Source organism: Cetorhinus maximus, chromosome 24, assembly GCF_964194155.1.
Source record: "Cetorhinus maximus chromosome 24, sCetMax3.hap1.1, whole genome shotgun sequence".
Classification (NCBI taxonomy): domain Eukaryota; kingdom Metazoa; phylum Chordata; class Chondrichthyes; order Lamniformes; family Cetorhinidae; genus Cetorhinus; species Cetorhinus maximus.
The window spans coordinates 26851447-26868372 of record NC_135902.1 but is presented as its reverse complement, the minus strand read 5'-3'; the positions used below and the strand labels follow the sequence as shown (position 1 = coordinate 26868372).

The window sequence follows — 16926 nt, the reverse complement described above, 5'->3', positions numbered from 1 at the left end:
TATTAGGGAAGTTGAAACCCCCTACTATTATTAGCCTAATATTTTTACACTTCTCAGAGATTTGCCTACATATCTGCCCCTCTATCTCTCCCTGACTGTTTGGGAGTCTATAGTACACTTCCAGCAATGTAATTGCTCCCTTTTTGTTTTTAAGTTCTATCCATATGGCCTCATTTTAGGAACCTTCTAAGATATCATACCTGACAACGGAACTCCAGTATCACTGGTGCCAGTATTTCTGATTTTTACTGGGATTTGAAAATTTTGAACTGTTTTTCCTCAGCGTTTGGGGACCTGACATCTATGGTCAGGGTTTTTGCTGATTCACATGAGGTCAGATCAACCTTCACTCCCTAGAGCACCAGTCTCCCAGAGTCTAGCTACAAATGAAAGAGATTTTGGCCACTTCACTCTGTAAAGCTGAATTCTTGGAGGACTTATACATTGTTCTTAGAATTTATGTGTATGCGAATTGGTGCTTACTCTACATTTACAATAAAGACACGCTGAAAATGGTGTGGATTTTTGCAACCATTTTATGAATCATCACACTTATTTTTGTCATCAAAACTCCACCAGAATTCCAATAAACAAAAGCCTGCAAATAGCGAGGACTGCAGTTTTTATTAACTTTAACTTATGTTATATCTTGACCATGACTAACAGACTGCTTTCTCAGTGTTCACATGATGTGTTAATGAGATCCTAGTAGTTGGTGAAGCTGAAACCAAGACACAGAGCTTTTTTTTATTGCGTTTATTCACTGGTTCAGTCTCACAGCTCTCCTCTCACCCGCAATGCCCCAACAATCCCCTATTTATAGATTACTTTTGAAAAAATCAAAAATTAAGCTGAAAATCAATAAATCAGAGGGGTTGACAGCCCCTAGTACCCCTATATATATATGTGCTCAAAGACAATGGCCGGGATCTTTCGTGCCCGCTGGTGTCGGGCATGTTTGGTGGTATGAGCGGACAATATGGTGCAGTTTCACGATAGTGTGAAACCAGTTCCCAATCGCCCAGTCAGCCTGCCGATGGCGGGCCGCATTCAGTGCCGGTAGATGTCGGGAATCTCATTGTAATACATCAGCATATCATTATTAGGCCTGCCAACCAGAACCGATCCCCCACCCCTCTGGATCATCCACCCATGTCAACAGGAAAACACACCAACGTGTTTCACAACAGCACATAAGCGACATGCACCCGGCGGGCTGCACTTCGCTCGGGATCTCAAGGTTTGTTTGCCTACCTTGCTTCAGGCAGCACTCGCAGTCATCAGCGCCAGGCTTCACCAACAGCACCTCATCACTTTTAGGGGGGCTCGTAGCAGGTCTCTACCTACCAGATCAGCCATATGTGGGTGGCTTTTCAATGGCTGCAGGGGTAGGGCTTGCTGGACAAAGGAAGAGGCTGAAGGACAAAGACTCTACTGGGGAAGGAAGGTAACCCAGGGTGTGTGTGGGGCACATGTTGATCTGTGCAAGTTGCCTCAAGATGGTGAGGGCTGAGGAGGCAGTCTCCAGAGGAGATGAGGCCAGATGGACATGTGAGGGTGTGTGTTAGAGAATGGGTGGTGATGTCCCTTGAGCTGGCAGTGAGTGAGATGCCAATGAATGTGTGATGGGCTTGAGTGTGTGAGTTTAGAGTGATAAGATGGTTGCTGTACCCTAGCTGTATGGATTAGAGCATTCATCCTGCATCTGCATTGGATGGCCAACTTCTTCTGTGCAGCATTGGAACTGATCACCACTGCCATCGCCTACCAAGCCTGGTTGATCATGCTACTGCCCATCCTGCAGCCAGAATGGGGGTAGAGGACATCCTAGCAGGCCTCCATGGTGTCCAAAAGGTGTTCCAGTAATGCATCACTGAACCTCGGGACTGCAGTGTTTTTGCCTTTCATGCACATCTTCCCTGCAGTTGTCATGGGCTGGAAGCACTGAGATGTGTCCGCGCGGCTGGAGTTTAAGTATGGCACCCATCGTGATGAAGCGGTTAAGTGATGGTGCAGCGGGCGAATGAGAGCCCATCTGCCATGGAAATGACATGTTTCCTGGAAATGAATAACTAATGCAGCAGATTTGGGACGATACAGTGTGAAAACTCACCACTGCAGCCGGCAGGTAAAACGTTGTTTTACCTGCCTGCTACCATGCAGTGCAAATCTGGGATGATTCTGCCCAATTACTACCCACCACCTGTTACTCGTAACATTAAAGATGTAATTGACGTGACTAATAAACCGTAATGTAATTAAGATATTAACAGATTACAATAATAATTTTCATGCTTCTAAAATATATATGAGCATATTGTAATCAAGTGAATTTCTATTAAGCATTTTAATACAATTTGATACAATATTTTTCATTGAGATTAGGCATTGTAGAAAATCAATGCATCCAGGTCTTCTTCATCCTGTGCCCTGTGTTGGAAATAAAGTTAATTAATAACAGGTAAAGTGGCACTTCTTATTTCAGATTATAAAATATATTCTTAGAGAGTTGTGTACCTTTTAAATTAGTTGTTGTTGATTTGGACCAGGCTTTTAAGATGCTTTAGAGAAAATGAAAACATTAGTTTTCAAGTAACTTTTATATTAGCAAACTTTTACATTCGTACATAACATCACATATTGAATAGCTTTCCTGTAATTCTTCTTTCTGGTCATTACATTATATCATGAACAAGACATGATCTGTTAGTTAATAGTGGAATAATCTACAAAGTTAGAGCTCCAAATAGTGTTGCTTGATATGTGGTTATCAAGATATTGAAGTTCTTAGCTTAATGTCCCAACTATCGCTTGAAAAATAAAAATATGAACAATTGAAGTTAGTTCCCTGTAGCCCCCCAAGATTAGGAAGTTAAGTTGGAACATTCAATGATCCAATTCAACATTAAGTACAAAGGAATAAGGATCAGGTGATCCCACGTAGTGGTTTAAATTAAATCAGCTAGTGGGGGCATTACAATTACACTTGGTGCCTTTCATCTAAGGTGGACTAAAATAGTTCACAATTTCACTTGCTAATTGCTGGAATATCCTTTCGATCATCAAGATTGACTACTTCCACCTATGTCTGTCATTGCCTCAGTTTATCTGCTGCTGAAACTCTCATTTATGCTTTTGTTCTTTCCAACCTCAACTGTACCAATCCTTTCTGGGCTGGCCTCATATCTTTCACCCTCCATAATCTTGAGTTCATCCAAAATTCTAGGGCAGAATTTTTCTCTTGGCCTGCAGGCTTGGCGGTGGCGGTCAGGAAGCCGACTGCCACCCGCAATCCGGCCCGAAAGGCAATTACATGCTGGCGGGCCGATTAAGGCCCCACAGCATGAAACGCAAGCAGCAGCGCCGAGCGCTGCCTATGCGGGCGGGGGGAGGAGGGTGAGCCGGGTGAGTGCGACCTTCACACATGCGCACGAGTGCACACTACATAATCTCCCTGAGGCAGCTCTCTGCCTCAGAGGGATGAACGGATCTCAGAAAAAATATTACAGATTTTATACATGTAATGAAATATGTCCCCTCATGTGACTCTGCCACATGACCAGGGACATGTTATTTATGAAAAATTAAAGTTTTTATTTGATTTTTATTTGCTTTTGGAAACCTCATCCCGCCCGTGGATGAGGTTTTCAAAAAAGTGCAAAGGCCACTTGCCAACCATTAGGCTGGACGGGCAGCGCAAACCTTATGTTAATTACCTTTTTAGTGGCCGTAATAGGCCCTTTAATTGTCGGCGAGCGCTCTGCCGAATCGGGTGTGTGTCTGCCGACTGAAATATCGTGAGAGTGCCTGATGACGTCGGGATGCACGCAGGACATCATCACACATCATTTCACAGCTCGGTCAGGTTGGGCTCACGCCTGCCCGAGCTAAAAATTTTGCCCCTAGTGTGTATAATCTAACTAGCATCAAATCATGTTCATTCATCCCCCGTCCAGGCTCACTGACCTACATTGGCTCCTAGACCTCAACGTTAAAATTCTCAACCTTGTGTTCAAATCCTTTCCTATCCTTAGTCTACCATTCCCTGTAACCTTTCCCAACCCTAAAGCCCATTGAGAACTCTGCATTCCTCCAGTTCTGGCCTCTTGTGCATCCCCACCATTGGTGGCTGGGCCTTCAATTGCCTTCGCCCTAAGCTCTGGAATTCCCTCCTAAAGCCTCACTGCTTTTCCACCTCCCTCCTCCTTCTTTAGCTGGGCATCAATTTGCATCTGCTTACACGCCTGTGAAGTGTTTTGGGATGTTTTACTCTGTTAAAGGGAGAATATAAATGCGGAGTTGTTGTTGTTTTTGGTGCTGAGCAAAAGTGACAGTGCGTTGACATTGGGAGAAAACTGGCCTGACCTCAGCTATGATCATCATCTTCATTTTCATACAGCCTGACCATATTTAATGTCCAGACTCATAGATGAAGAGTGGTCACTTTGACAGGTATAGTGTGGTGCAATTTTACACCTTGGGCAAAATTTAACAGGTGGTGAAGTTTGCCATGCCCCACCTGAAGAGTTGGTAGGGAACGCATCCCTGCTGATGCCAGCTGACTAGCTATTTATTCAGTGTTAATTGGAGACCTGACTTCCACCCCTCACTTGAGTGGAAGTCCTACGCCAGAGAGCTGCTGGTGAATCTAATTGCAGTGGCCACTGATGGGATGACAGGCAGTCCCCAGAGTCTAAGCTCTGGAGCCAGGATGCAGGTAAGTATAGGGGTCTTTAGGTAAGGATGGGAGGGGAGGCCAGAGGGGGATGGAGGTCTTGTTGGAGGGGATGGAAGGGGAGGGAACAAACAAGGGGGAGAGGGGAACAGACCTTAGGTGGCTGGGTGGGGGGAGCTCAATGTGGAAAGGGACCCAGTGAGGGAGGCTCGCTACCGCTCCCCATTTCCCACTCCAGGCTTGAGTAGGCTTACCTGCTGGGCATCTCCCCTACTCCAACCTCCCTTGCAGCTTCAAATTTGAGGCTGGGCTGTGTTAGGGGAAAGAAAGTAAGTAAGAATTTATGGTAAGGGAGAATTTATTGAAAGGAAATGAATTACTTAAAAACTCCAGGCAGCCAGTGCTACCAAGCACATTAACGGTTAAAGGTTACCAAATGAACCTTACACAGCCTTAGGGCCTGCAAACAACAGAAAGGCCTTGGAAGCCAGACTGGAGTCAGAGGATGGCAATAATAATTAAGATTAAGTGTGCTCTTCAACAGATAGGGGAAGAACAGATGGTCCTAGTTTAGGTAGGAGGGAAGGTCTCTGCCTGGGTGAAAAATAGGGACATACGATGCACGTACTTGTTACAGAGATGTCTGTTTAATGTAAACCTATATGTTGACGAGATCGGAATCTGGAAACTATTCTTGCACGTGACCAATAATGTATAAATATGTTGAACACTTGTAATTTAGCAGAGTGCTATCTCAAGCTGCATTGGGATGGTTCTCTCCTTGCAATTGCTCAAATAAACGATCATGACCTGAGACTCCTGTGGTCCGTTTGTCAAAGTGACCACAACAGCTGGATGTGGCCATTAATTAGGCTTTCCCTGTCCCTATAAAATTGCACACAGGTTGGAGGTGAGTGGGAGGGCGGCAGAGAGGCCGAGGCCAGCTGGGTAATTTAACAGGCCACCCCACCTGCAAACCTGCTGGCAGGGGATGCTTAAATTCTGCCCCTTGAATCAGAGGGAAGAAGAGTGGTGGGGAGGGAGGGAGGGTGAGGGGATCTTTAATGCAATATTGGGGAAGGAAAACATAATCTTGGAAAGCTCTTAAGCATCAACAGTTCTGCCTTTGCTTTTATCAGAATTAATATTATACCTTGAAGTATTTGATTCCTCCAATAAGAGAGCACATAAGTGTTAAAAACATTATGAAGCCCAGAGATGAAGTAACACCAAAAAATGCTCTGATTTTTTGTTCTGGTAGCCTATAGACTTTTTCAGTTGTAGAACACTCCAATCCTGAAATGACAAATACATAACTGAGATGTTTAATTACAATTTACATTATGTACTAGAGTTTTAATTCAAACATCTTTTGTGGAGAATGGAATGGAGCAGATTATAGTAATTCATGAGATCACAGTGTCAAGGGTTGAGTGAATTATGTGCTAACTACAGTCGAATCTGTATAAGAACTTCCTTCAGATGATCAAATGTTCCTCTTGACCACATTATCAGAATTAAGCGGCGCCCAAATGAATGTGAGGCATTTAGAGACACAAGACAGGAAAAGAAATTGACAGAGTGTCAACTGCAGATTAGTTTCAACAATATGAATAGTTGGCAGCAGAACATGCCTAGCGGAGACTAGGGCTCGATGCCTGAAGTATAATGAGGAGCAGTATGATGTAACAATTTAAATTCTTAAATTTTAAGAAGTGCTTGTAATCTAAATGATTCAATGCTGTTCATATCTTAATAAGAAATGAAAAAAAAAACTACATATTGGGAGCAAGTATGTTGATGTGTCAGATTGGGTTTTATCTGGGAACAAGGCAGTGTAGATGCTGGATTCATTATTGCCACTAGCTAACAAATATAACTTTTAAAAATGAGTATGTATCCTCTTGTAATCTGAATGTCACATGGGAATCGTATAATTAGTATTTTTGATCAAGTCATGATTTAAACTGACCCCCAAATTCCCACTCAGCAGCTTTGAGCTTCCTGTCTTTTCTGCAAACTGAAATAGAGATTCCTCTCTAACCCAGATCCAAGCTGGGACCTGATTCTCTGTTCTCCCTTAACATCTCCCCATTGACATCTGTGGCCATTAACTTCCAATCAGAGGAGCCTTCTCTACGCTTGACAACACCAGATCAACACCCACTGGGCCTCCCATTTTCCTGACATGTCTTCAGACTTTCTGACTTTCCTAGGATCAGTGCTGGACTTCACATTCTCCGGCTTCAAGGGAGACGAGTTGCTCACCATCTGGAATGGCTCAGAAATTCACGACAGTGACCTCAATACAACAACCCTTGTAGGGGCTTCAAAAGTACAGAGAAATGCTATTGAGGGTGCTAACAATAAAACAAAACCATAAGTTTCCTCAGCCTTACAAATGATAATTAAAATCTTAGGATGAGCGTTTTTATTGATAAATCTATATTAAGAAACAAATGGTGTTCATTTTTACGGCATTTTTAAAGTTCTAAGCAATAGTGGGTTCAACTGCAGGAAAATGTAAATCAGCCCCAAGTTCTGTGGAGCCAATGAAAATTGAATTAGGGTGCATGGCAAAGAATTAAATTCTGGGACTGTATTTGGCTTTATTAACAGAATCTCTTCTGAGGGGATTTTTGAGTTATTTAGGGAGAGTGCAGTTTGAAATTTGTGTTGCTCATGGTGAAAGCTGCTGGGGCTTGGGAATACTTTCTCCAGGCAGTATCAAAGTGGGAATTCCCATGTTAAACACCACACAGTGTTGTTCCAAAACAACATGCTTTCTGCTTCATCTCAATGAAATGCCTTAACTTAAAACTCAGGAGTTCATTCCTTACAGTGCTAGCACTTCTCCAAATTTTTCATTGCAGCTAATCTTATATCTCACTTAAAAAATACAGCTCACACTAACTTAAAGAGATGAGTATATATTATAACATTTATGATCTGCCTTCAACCAACAGAGAAACTCGTGCCTTTAATTTACCTTAACTTTAGGAGTTCCTTAACTCAGTTTAGCCATGAAATTTCCTCAAGATGTAGCTGCCTGCTTTGAATGGATAAGTAATGTTAAAGAAAGCTCCACTTTGTGTGTTAAATGGAATAATGCTCCTGTCCTTATAGAACTCTGCCTTACAGAAAGTAGTACCGGGGGTGCGGGGCAGGGGATCAGCGTTACTGTTCAGAATCATAGACCAACAACTTTAATTTTTTTCTTCAGGCATCATTTAGCTTTTTGTTTTTATCTAGATGGTCAGCCTAACTTGGGTGAATATGTTTTGCACTATACCCAAGTACAGTTTACTTTTCCAGTGGTGAAGCCGGCCACTACTCAATAATGATCTTATTGTATGTGCACTCTTAGGTTAGTATCACTTGCAGGGATATTTCCCTCAGACCATATATTTTTTTCCTGTGTGTGTACTGGACCAGTTGCACAACTAAAATCATGTTAAAATTTACATTTCAAACTGAAGTAAATAAATCAAAACTTACTTGCAGATATGCATGCATTTTCAATGCATACAGAGCAACTATGGTTTGTGGAACATTGTTCTCCAAATATTGAAATATATGTAGTGATGTTGTACAGCTTATCCTCTGTTTGTATTATGCTGGAATTAGCAGTCACACTGTTTCCATTTTCAGTCTGCCAGTGTAGTTTTGCCAAGGGATATCCAAGTGTAGTACAAGAAAGACCTTTCTCACCGCCTTGGTCCCTTTTGGTTAATTGCGGCACAGTATATGGAGCTGAAAACATGTTTTACCAAATTAATGTTTACAAATCCAAATCAGTAATGCACAGCTCCTCAGTACCTCAGCCAAGGTGGCTGCTTCTCATTTGTGAATCCTGAAAGTAAGTGATGAACATGAGCTTCAACCACTGGGGCCTTAAAACCAAGCTCAGTTGCATCCTTATCCAATGTCTACTCATGCACTTTTCTGGAAGAGATCATTTGACAGAAGTCAGGAATTCTGGCTGATATTATACTAAGAATATTACAGCCAACTCTGGAAGTGCATGGCCACCAATGCTAAAGCATCACAAGTGCTTGACTTGCCCTTAGCAATGTGAGACGGTACTGACACAGAAAAGACCAATATTATAAATAGCTTCTTTAGTGATGTAATTATATTAGCATTCATTTTCAGTGCCTGTTCTGAAATATTGCAATCTCTTCTACTATTCTGTTGACAAAAAAAGAGATTTTCTTTACCTACCTTTAACCAAAAGTTCTACATCTGCCTTGGCATAGCCTGTTAGCCCACAGTCCAGGAAAAACTGATATTTTCCTATGTCCAAAATTTCCGTTTTCTCAATTATCAATGATGCATTTTTTAAACTTGTAAGACATCTTTTTCGATTCTGAGCATTTGTCTTTTGATCAGATGTACATGGGATTTCAACCACATTAGAGCTCCCTGAAATGTCGAACCAGGTACTATTGCATTTTTCAATGCTTGTATTTGACTTACACTCACAAGCCAAAACAGTGCGGTGGTTATGGATTCCTGTGACTGAATTCTTACACCGTACAGTTGTAAATGAGTCTGAAATAAACGTGATGATCTGTTAACACTTTCACTTAATGGTAAAGAAGCACGTAACAAAAATACTCAATATAGCAGAAATTATATATGGCAACACTCACCATCGGCTATAATGGTCTGGCAGAAAAAAATCAAAATAAAACAAAGAATTTTTGGAAAATGGTATGTAGCCATCCTTTTTTTGAGGCTTTTGAGAACCTGTTTAAAATATTGGAATAATGCACATAACATTACTAGTGAATAATCAGTTTAGAAGACATTTGCTTTAGTACTCAAATGCTATATCCATATGGCATCATTATTTGAGACTGGGAGCTACAGTTCCTGAGCATTCTGCTCAAAAAGAGATCAGATGCTTACATTGTTCACTGTATGTGCATTCTGTGGTCAGAACAGTGTGGTCTCCACATAAAAAACAAAAACAGAATTACCTGGAAAAACTCAGCAGGTCTGGCAGCATCGGCGGAGAAGAAAAGAGTTGATGTTTCGAGTCCTCATGACCCTTCAGCAGAACTGAGTAAAGTTAGGAGAAGGGTGAAATATAAGCTGGTTTAAGGTGGGGGGTGGGGTGGGGGGAGAGAAGTGGTGGTGTGGGGGTGGTGGTAGACAGTGATAGACTGTCCACCAATATCCATTACAAGCCTACCGACTCCCACAGCTACTTCGATTACAGCTCCTCACACCCCGCTTCTTGTAAGGACTCCATCCCATTCTCTCAGTTCCTTCGCCTCCGTCGCATCTGTTCTGATGACGCTACCTTCAAAAACAGTTCCTCTGACATGTCCTCCTTCTTCCTTAACCGAGGTTTTCCACCCACGGTCGTTGACAGGGCCCTCAACCGTGTCCGGCCCATCTCCCGCGCATCCGCCCTCACGCCTTCTCCTCCCTCCCAGAAACATGATAGGGTCCCCCTTGTCCTCACTTATCACCCCACCAGCCTCTGCATTCAAAGGATCATCCTCCGCCATTTCTGCCAACTCCAGCATGATGCCACCACCAAACACATCTTCCCTTCACCCCCCCCGGTGGCATTCCGTAGGGATCGTTTCCTCCGGGACACCCTGGTCCACTCCTCCATCACCCCCTACTCCTCAACCCCCACCTATGGCACGTCCCCATGCCCACGCAGAAGATGCAACACCTGCCCCTTCACTTCCTCTCTCCTCACCGTCCAAGGGCCCAAACACTCCTTTCAAGTGAAGCAGCATTTCACTTGCATTTCCCCTAACTTACTCTACTGCATTCGTTGCTCCCAATGCGGTCTCCTCTACATTGGAGAGACCAAACGTAAACTGGGTGACCGCTTTGCAGAACACCTGCGGTCTGTCTGCAAGAAAGACCCAAACCTCCCTGTCGCTTGCTATTTTAACACTCCACCCTGCTCTCTTGCCCACATGTCTGTCCTTGGCTTGCTGCATTGTTCCAGTGAAGCCCAGCGCAAACTGGAGGAACAGCACCTCATCTTCTGACTACGCACTTTACAGCCTTCCGGACTGAATATTGAATTCAACAACTTTAGATCTTAAACTCCCTCCCCCATCCCCACCCCCTTTCCGTTTCTTCCCCCTCCCTTTTGATTTTTCCAATAATTTATATAGATTTTTCTTTTCCCACCTATTTTCATTATTTTTAAATCTATAACTGTAATGCCCTGTCAATCTTTCCACCCCACCCCCACTAGAGCTGTACCTTGAGTGTCCTGCCATCCATTCTTAATTAGCACATTCTCTTAGATAATATCACCACCTTTTACATGTCTTCGTTCCTTTGTCTGTGACATCTTTTGATTTTCTGCTCCTATCACTGCTTGCTTGTCCCTACTACCACCACCCCCCCACCACCACTTCTCTCCCCCCACCCCACCCCCCACCTTAAACCAGCTTATATTTCACCCCTCTCCTAACTTTACTCAATTCTGCTGAAGGGTCACGAGGACTCGAAACGTCAACTCTTTTCTTCTCCGCCGATGCTGCCAGACCTGCTGAGTTTTTCCAGGTAATTCTGTTTTTGTTTTGGATTTCCAGCATCTGCAGTAGTTTTTTGTTTTGGTCTCCACATATGTGCTTATGCTGCAATTTATACAGATTACACAGTGGTCTGAAACATGCATGCTTATGCCACAGATTCCAGATAGTGGAATCTTTTGTATCCAGCTAAACTAGTAAATATGACTTTGGTTTAACTTCTCATCTGGGAGACAAGTCAGTAATTAATCAAATTGTCAGTCTGGGTTTGATTCTTAAATCTGCAGCATCCTGATGCCAATCACAATCAGAACAGTTTTCACAGCGTAAGACTTTATGACCAAATAAATTACTAATCATCATTGTTAATATACAATATGCAAATACACAATTCCCTTTTGAATTCATTTCAATTCAATTGTTTAAAATAATTAAATTAATATTGTTGTTAGAATATCACAGGGAAGAATTTTACAGAAATGCAGTAAGTGTTTGTAGGCCCCAATGTGGGATTTCTAAGTCATGAACATTTAAGTTCAGCAGTTTGTTCTTACCTGAAACATATATGGTGGTAACTTGCACCATTGCACTGAGATCAAATATTGAAAATCTATTTGTTGGAGCCTCACATTTTTAGGGGAGGGGGGAGGAGGAGGAGGAAAGGGGAATGAGGGGGGAGGGGAATGAGGGGGGAGGGGAATGAGGGGGGGAAGGGGGTGCAGGGGGAGGGGATGCAGGGGGGAGGGGGAATGTGGGGAGAAGGGGGAATGGGGAGGGGGAGAATGGGCAAGTGGGGAGAATGGGGGAGGGGGGAGAATGGGGGAGGGGAGGAGGGTGAATAGGGAGGAGGGGGAATGGGGGAGGGGAGGAGGGAGAGGGGAGGAGGGTGAATAGGGAGGAGGGGGAATGGGGGAGGAGGGGAAGGAGGGGGGAATGGGGTGGGGGAGGAGGAGGAATGGGGAGGAGGGAGGAGGGGGAATGGGGAGGGGGAGGAGGGGGAGGGGGAGGAGGAGAAGGGGAGGGTAGGAGGGGGGATGGGGAGGGGGAGGGGGAGGGGGAGGAGGGGGAGGAGCGGGAGGAGGAGGAGGAAGGGTAAGGGGGAATAGGGGAGGGGGAGAATGGGGGAGGGTGAGATGGGGAGGGTGAGATGGGGGAGGGAGGAATGGGGGAGGGGGAATGGGGAGGGGCAATGGGGGAGGGAGAATGGGGAGGGGGAGAGGGGAATGGGGAAGGGGGGTGATTGGGAGGGGGAAGAGGAGGGGAGAATGGGGGAGGAGGGGGAATGCGGAGGGGGGGAATGGGGGAGGGGGAATGGGGGAGGAGGGGGAGAGGGGGAATGTGGAAGGGGGGAGGAGGGGGAATGGGGTTTGGGGATGGGGGGGTGGGGGCTTTGTCAACCTCGATTATGCGCCTATCCAAAATGGGAATGAAAAGCAGGTGGGCTGATGCTCCTGTTTCCAACCTCTGCCCCAACCAGAAGCCATTCCCAGTATCAGTAAGACCCAAAGTGCCAGTCAAAGTGCCTTCACCTGTCTCTAAAGAAGCAAAATATATAAAAACAGAAAATTCTAGATACACTCGGCAGCTTTGGCAGCATCTGTGGAGAGAGAAACATTTCAGGCCTTTGACCTGTCTTCAGACTCAGACTCAGGCATTTATAGCACAGAAGGAAACCATTCGGCCCATCGTGTCCACGCCAGTGAACAAAGATCTGACTACACTAATCTTATTTCCAGTGCTTGGCCTACAGCCCTGGAGGCTATGGCAATGCAAGTGAATATCTAAATACCTTTTAAATTTTACAAGAGTTTCTGACTCAACCACCCTTTCAGGCAGTGAGTTCCAGACTCCCACCACCCTCTGGGTGAAAATATTTCTCCTCAACTCCCCTCTTAGTCTTCTACCACTTACCTTAAATCTATGCCCCATGGTTATTGACCCCTCTACTAATGGAAAAAGTGCCTTCCTATGCACCCTATCTATGCCTCTCATGATCTTATATGCATCTTTCAGGTCCCCTCTTAACCTTCGCTGCTCCAAGGAAAACAACCCCAGCCTCTCCAATCTTTCCTCATAGCTCAGACCCTCAAGCCCAGGCAGTGTCATGGTAAATCTCCTCTGCACCCTCTCCAGTGCAATCACATCCTTTCCATAATGTGGTGACTAGAACTGCACGCAGTACTTCAGTTGTGGCTTAACCAGGGTTTTATGCAGTTCTAGCATAACCTCCCTGCTCTTGTATTCTATGCCTCGGCTAATAAAGGCAAGTATCCCATATGCCTTCTTAACCACCTTATTTACCTTCCCTGCTACCTTCCGGGATCTGTGGGTATGCACACCAAGGTCCCTCCGATCTTCGGCATTCATAGTGTAATCCCTTGCCTTGTTAGCCCTCCCCAAGTGCATTACCTCACACTTTTCCCAGTGAATTCCATTTGCCACTGCTCTGCCCATCTGACCAGTCCATTGATATCCTCCTGCAGTTTACGACTATCCTCCTCACGGTTTACCACCCTATCAATTTTCATGTCATCCGCGAACGTCTTGGTCATACCCCCTACATTTAAGTCCAAATCATTTATGTACACCACAAACAGCAAGGGCCCCAGCACTGAGCCCTGCAGAACCCCACTGGGAACAGACTTCCAGTCACAGAAACATCCCTCTACCGTCACCCTCTGCTTCCTGCCTCTCAGCCAATTGTGGATCCAATGTGTCACTTTGCATTGGATCCCATGGGCTCTTACTCTTACTCTTGACCAGTCTGCCATGAGGGACCTCATCAAAAGCCTTGCTAAAGTCCATGTAGACCACATCAAATGCATTACCCTCATCAACACTCCTAATGCCTCCTCAAAACATTCAATCAAATTTGTCAAACATGACTTTCCCTAAACAAATCCATGCTGACTATCCCTGATTAATCCATGTCTCTCCAAGTGCAAATATATTCTGTACCTCAGAATTCTTTCTAGTAACATCCCCATCACTGAGGTTAGACTGACTGGTCTGTAACTCCGGCCCCCTCCCACAATTCTTTCTCCGGTACATCGATGATTACTTCGGTGCTGCTTCATGCTCTCGTCGGGACCTGGAAAAATTTATTAATTTTGCTTCCAATCTCCACCCCTCCATCATTTTCACATGGTCCATCTCTGACACTTCTCTTCCCTTCCTTGACCTCTCTGTCTCAATTTCTGATGATAGACTGTCCACCAATATCCATTACAAGCCTACCGACTCCCACAGCTACCTCGACTACAGCTCCTCACACCCCGCTTCCTGTAAAGACTCCATCCCATTCTCTCAGTTCCTTCGCCTCCATCGCATCTGTTCTGATGATGCTACCTTCAAAAACAGCTCCTCTGACATGTCCTCCTTCTTCCTTAACCGAGGTTTTCCATCCACGGTCGTTGACAGGGCCCTCAACCGTGTCTGGCCCATATCCCGCGCATCCTCCCTCACGCCTTCTCCTCCCTCCCAGAAACATGATAGGGTCCCCCTTGTCCTCACTTATCACCCCACCAGCCTCCGCATTCAAAGGATCATCCTCCGCCATTTCCGCCAACTCCAGCATGATGCCACCACCAAACACATCTTCCCTTCACCCCCCCTGACGGCATTCCGTAGGGATCATTCCCTCCGGGACACCCTGGTCCACTCCTCCATCATCCCCTACTCCTCAACGCCCACTTATGGCACCTCCCCATGCCCACGCAGAAGATGCAACACCTGCCCCTTCACTTCCTCTCTCCTCACCGTCCAAGGGCCCAAACACTCCTTTCAAGTGAAGCAGCATTTCACTTGCATTTCCCCTAACTTAGTCTACTGCATTCGTTGCTCCCAATGCGGTCTCCTCTATATTGGAGAGACCAAACGCAAACTGGGCGACCGTTTTGCGGAACACCTGCGGTCTGTCCGCAAGGAAGACCCAAACCTCCCTGTCGCTTGCCATTTTAACACTCCACCCTGTTCTCTTGCCCACATGTCTGTCCTTGGCTTGCTGCATTGTTCCAGTGAAGCCCAATGCAAACTGGAGGAACAGCACCTCATCTTCCGACTAGGCACTTTACAGCCTTCCGGGCTGAATATTGAATTCAACAACTTTAGATCTTAAACTCCCCCTCCCCCCATCCCCACCCCGTTTCTCCCCCCCACCCCCGCTTTTTTTTCTATAATTTATATAGATTCTTCTTTCCCCACCTATTTACATTATTTTTAAATCTAAAACTAAAACCTTGTTAGTCTGTCTACCCCACCCCCACTAGAGCTGTACTTTGAGTGCCCTGTCTTCCATTCTTAATTAGCACTTTTCTTAGACAAATATCACCACCTTCAACACCTCTTTGATCCTTTTGTCTGTGACATCTTTTGATTATCTGCTCCTATCACTGCTTGCTTATCTCCACAACCACCACACCCTCAACTTCTCTCTCCCCCCACCCCCCCACCTTAAACCAGCTTATATTTCTCCCTTCTCCTAACTATGCTTCAGTTCTGCCGAAGGGTCATGAAGGCTCGAAACGTTAACTGATTTCTTCTCCACCGATGCTGCCAGACCTGCTGAGTTTTTCCAGGTAATTCTGTTTTTGTTTTGGATTTCCAGCATCCGCAGTAGCTTTTAGCTTTTTGTTTTGGTCTGTAATTTCCTGGTCTATCCCTTCCTCCCTTTCTTAATAATGGGAGAACACGAAAATTACTTTCAGAACTCATAGCCTTTGAAAGCAAAAGATGAGAAACTATGCGAGCATTTTCCGTGACGTCAGATATGGTGAACGTGAAACCATCAGGTAGAAACACTCAGTGAAGGAACACACACACTCTTTTTGTACCTGATGTCTGGTGAAGGTTCCCTTTTATCGATAAGGATGTTTGAAAAGCAAGCGATGCCTCCACGAGCCAGGATCTTAAGTGAAAGGAGGAAAACAGCGGCACTGAGCAGGTTGAAAGATCTTTAATCTCCCAGTCTTGTTTATAAGATCAACCTGAATGATTTCACAGAATCTCCCAAAAGTGATACTTTCACGAGCTTTCGATGCCTGTGGAACTCACTGGGTCATCGAACACATTTATCTCTCGAAAGATCGATAATTCAGACTGTTTTGCTAAAACAGCAAGGTCCAAATCTACCGCAAAGCGCCGAAAAATTATTAAAGAGCGTTTCACCTTATACTACTTTGCCATTGTTGACGCTCTGTCACCGGAATCTATCCTGAGGAATAATGAACTCTCAGTAAATGGCGAAGTGCCGATCTTGTAGGTGCTGGTCCTTCTGCCGATGTGTTGATCTCATTTAAGGACATCCATTCTGACTGATTTATTACCCCCCCCCATAAAAGCCAGTGCGGGGGCGAAATTAGAACGATTTAACTTTTGCTATCGCTCCTTTCAGCGTATCAATTTAAGGATTCTGCTCTTGTCAATCCTGTTCCAATTACTGTTAACTGAGTTTCTGTTTCACTATAAAATAACCCAGGGCACTGGCTATTCTGCCCAGCCACTGGACGGTTTAAACTTACGTGTGTCAGAAACCAATCAATGTGTGCATGATGACCCACCTAACTAAGGTCATTCCTGGGGGTTCCCACCATGAGTTTGACAGCAAACCCACCACAACAGTTAAAGCGGTCAGGGACCCAGTTGCATAGAAGTCGGATATGGAGAAAGGGGGCTGCCCTTCTAAGGGGTCGTCAATATAAGTGGTGTGCGGTGCAGTCCTCTTGCTGGGCTTGT

At 44.9% G+C, this 16926-nt stretch overlaps 1 protein-coding gene across 2 annotated transcripts; it reads right to left on the bottom strand.

Moving 5' to 3' along the window:
- Nucleotides 1–2329: 2329 nt before the first annotated feature.
- Nucleotides 2330–16719, bottom strand: LOC144699731 (uncharacterized). 2 transcript variants are annotated; one of them, XM_078570899.1, is made up of 7 exons: nt 16026–16719; nt 9331–9427; nt 8900–9229; nt 8174–8428; nt 5829–5971; nt 2518–2561; nt 2330–2430 (listed from the first exon to the last, which is right to left on the bottom strand). In XM_078570899.1, the coding sequence occupies exons 2-6, from the start codon at nt 9401–9403 to the stop codon at nt 2526–2528; spliced, it is 837 nt and encodes a 278-aa protein (XP_078427025.1). In that variant the 5' UTR covers nt 9404–9427; nt 16026–16719; the 3' UTR covers nt 2330–2430; nt 2518–2525. The 2 variants fall into 2 exon arrangements, with proteins under 2 accessions (XP_078427025.1, XP_078427026.1); XM_078570900.1 differs by lacking the exon at nt 8174–8428 and having other exon boundaries at nt 2336–2430; nt 16026–16392.
- Nucleotides 16720–16926: the final 207 nt, after the last annotated feature.

What these genes read in the sequence shown, in the direction of transcription:
- LOC144699731 (XM_078570899.1), bottom strand. Translation starts at nt 9,403, where the DNA reads ATGGCTACATACCATTTTCCAAAAATTCTTTGTTTTATTTTGATTTTT. An exon ending in CCAGACCATTATAGCCGATG is followed by an intron (nt 9,230 to 9,330) that starts GTGAGTGTTGCC and finishes CGTTTATTTCAG; the next exon opens with ACTCATTTACAACTGTACGG. An exon ending in AAATGCATGCATATCTGCAA is followed by an intron (nt 5,972 to 8,173) that starts GTAAGTTTTGAT and finishes TTGTCATTTCAG; the next exon opens with GATTGGAGTGTTCTACAACT.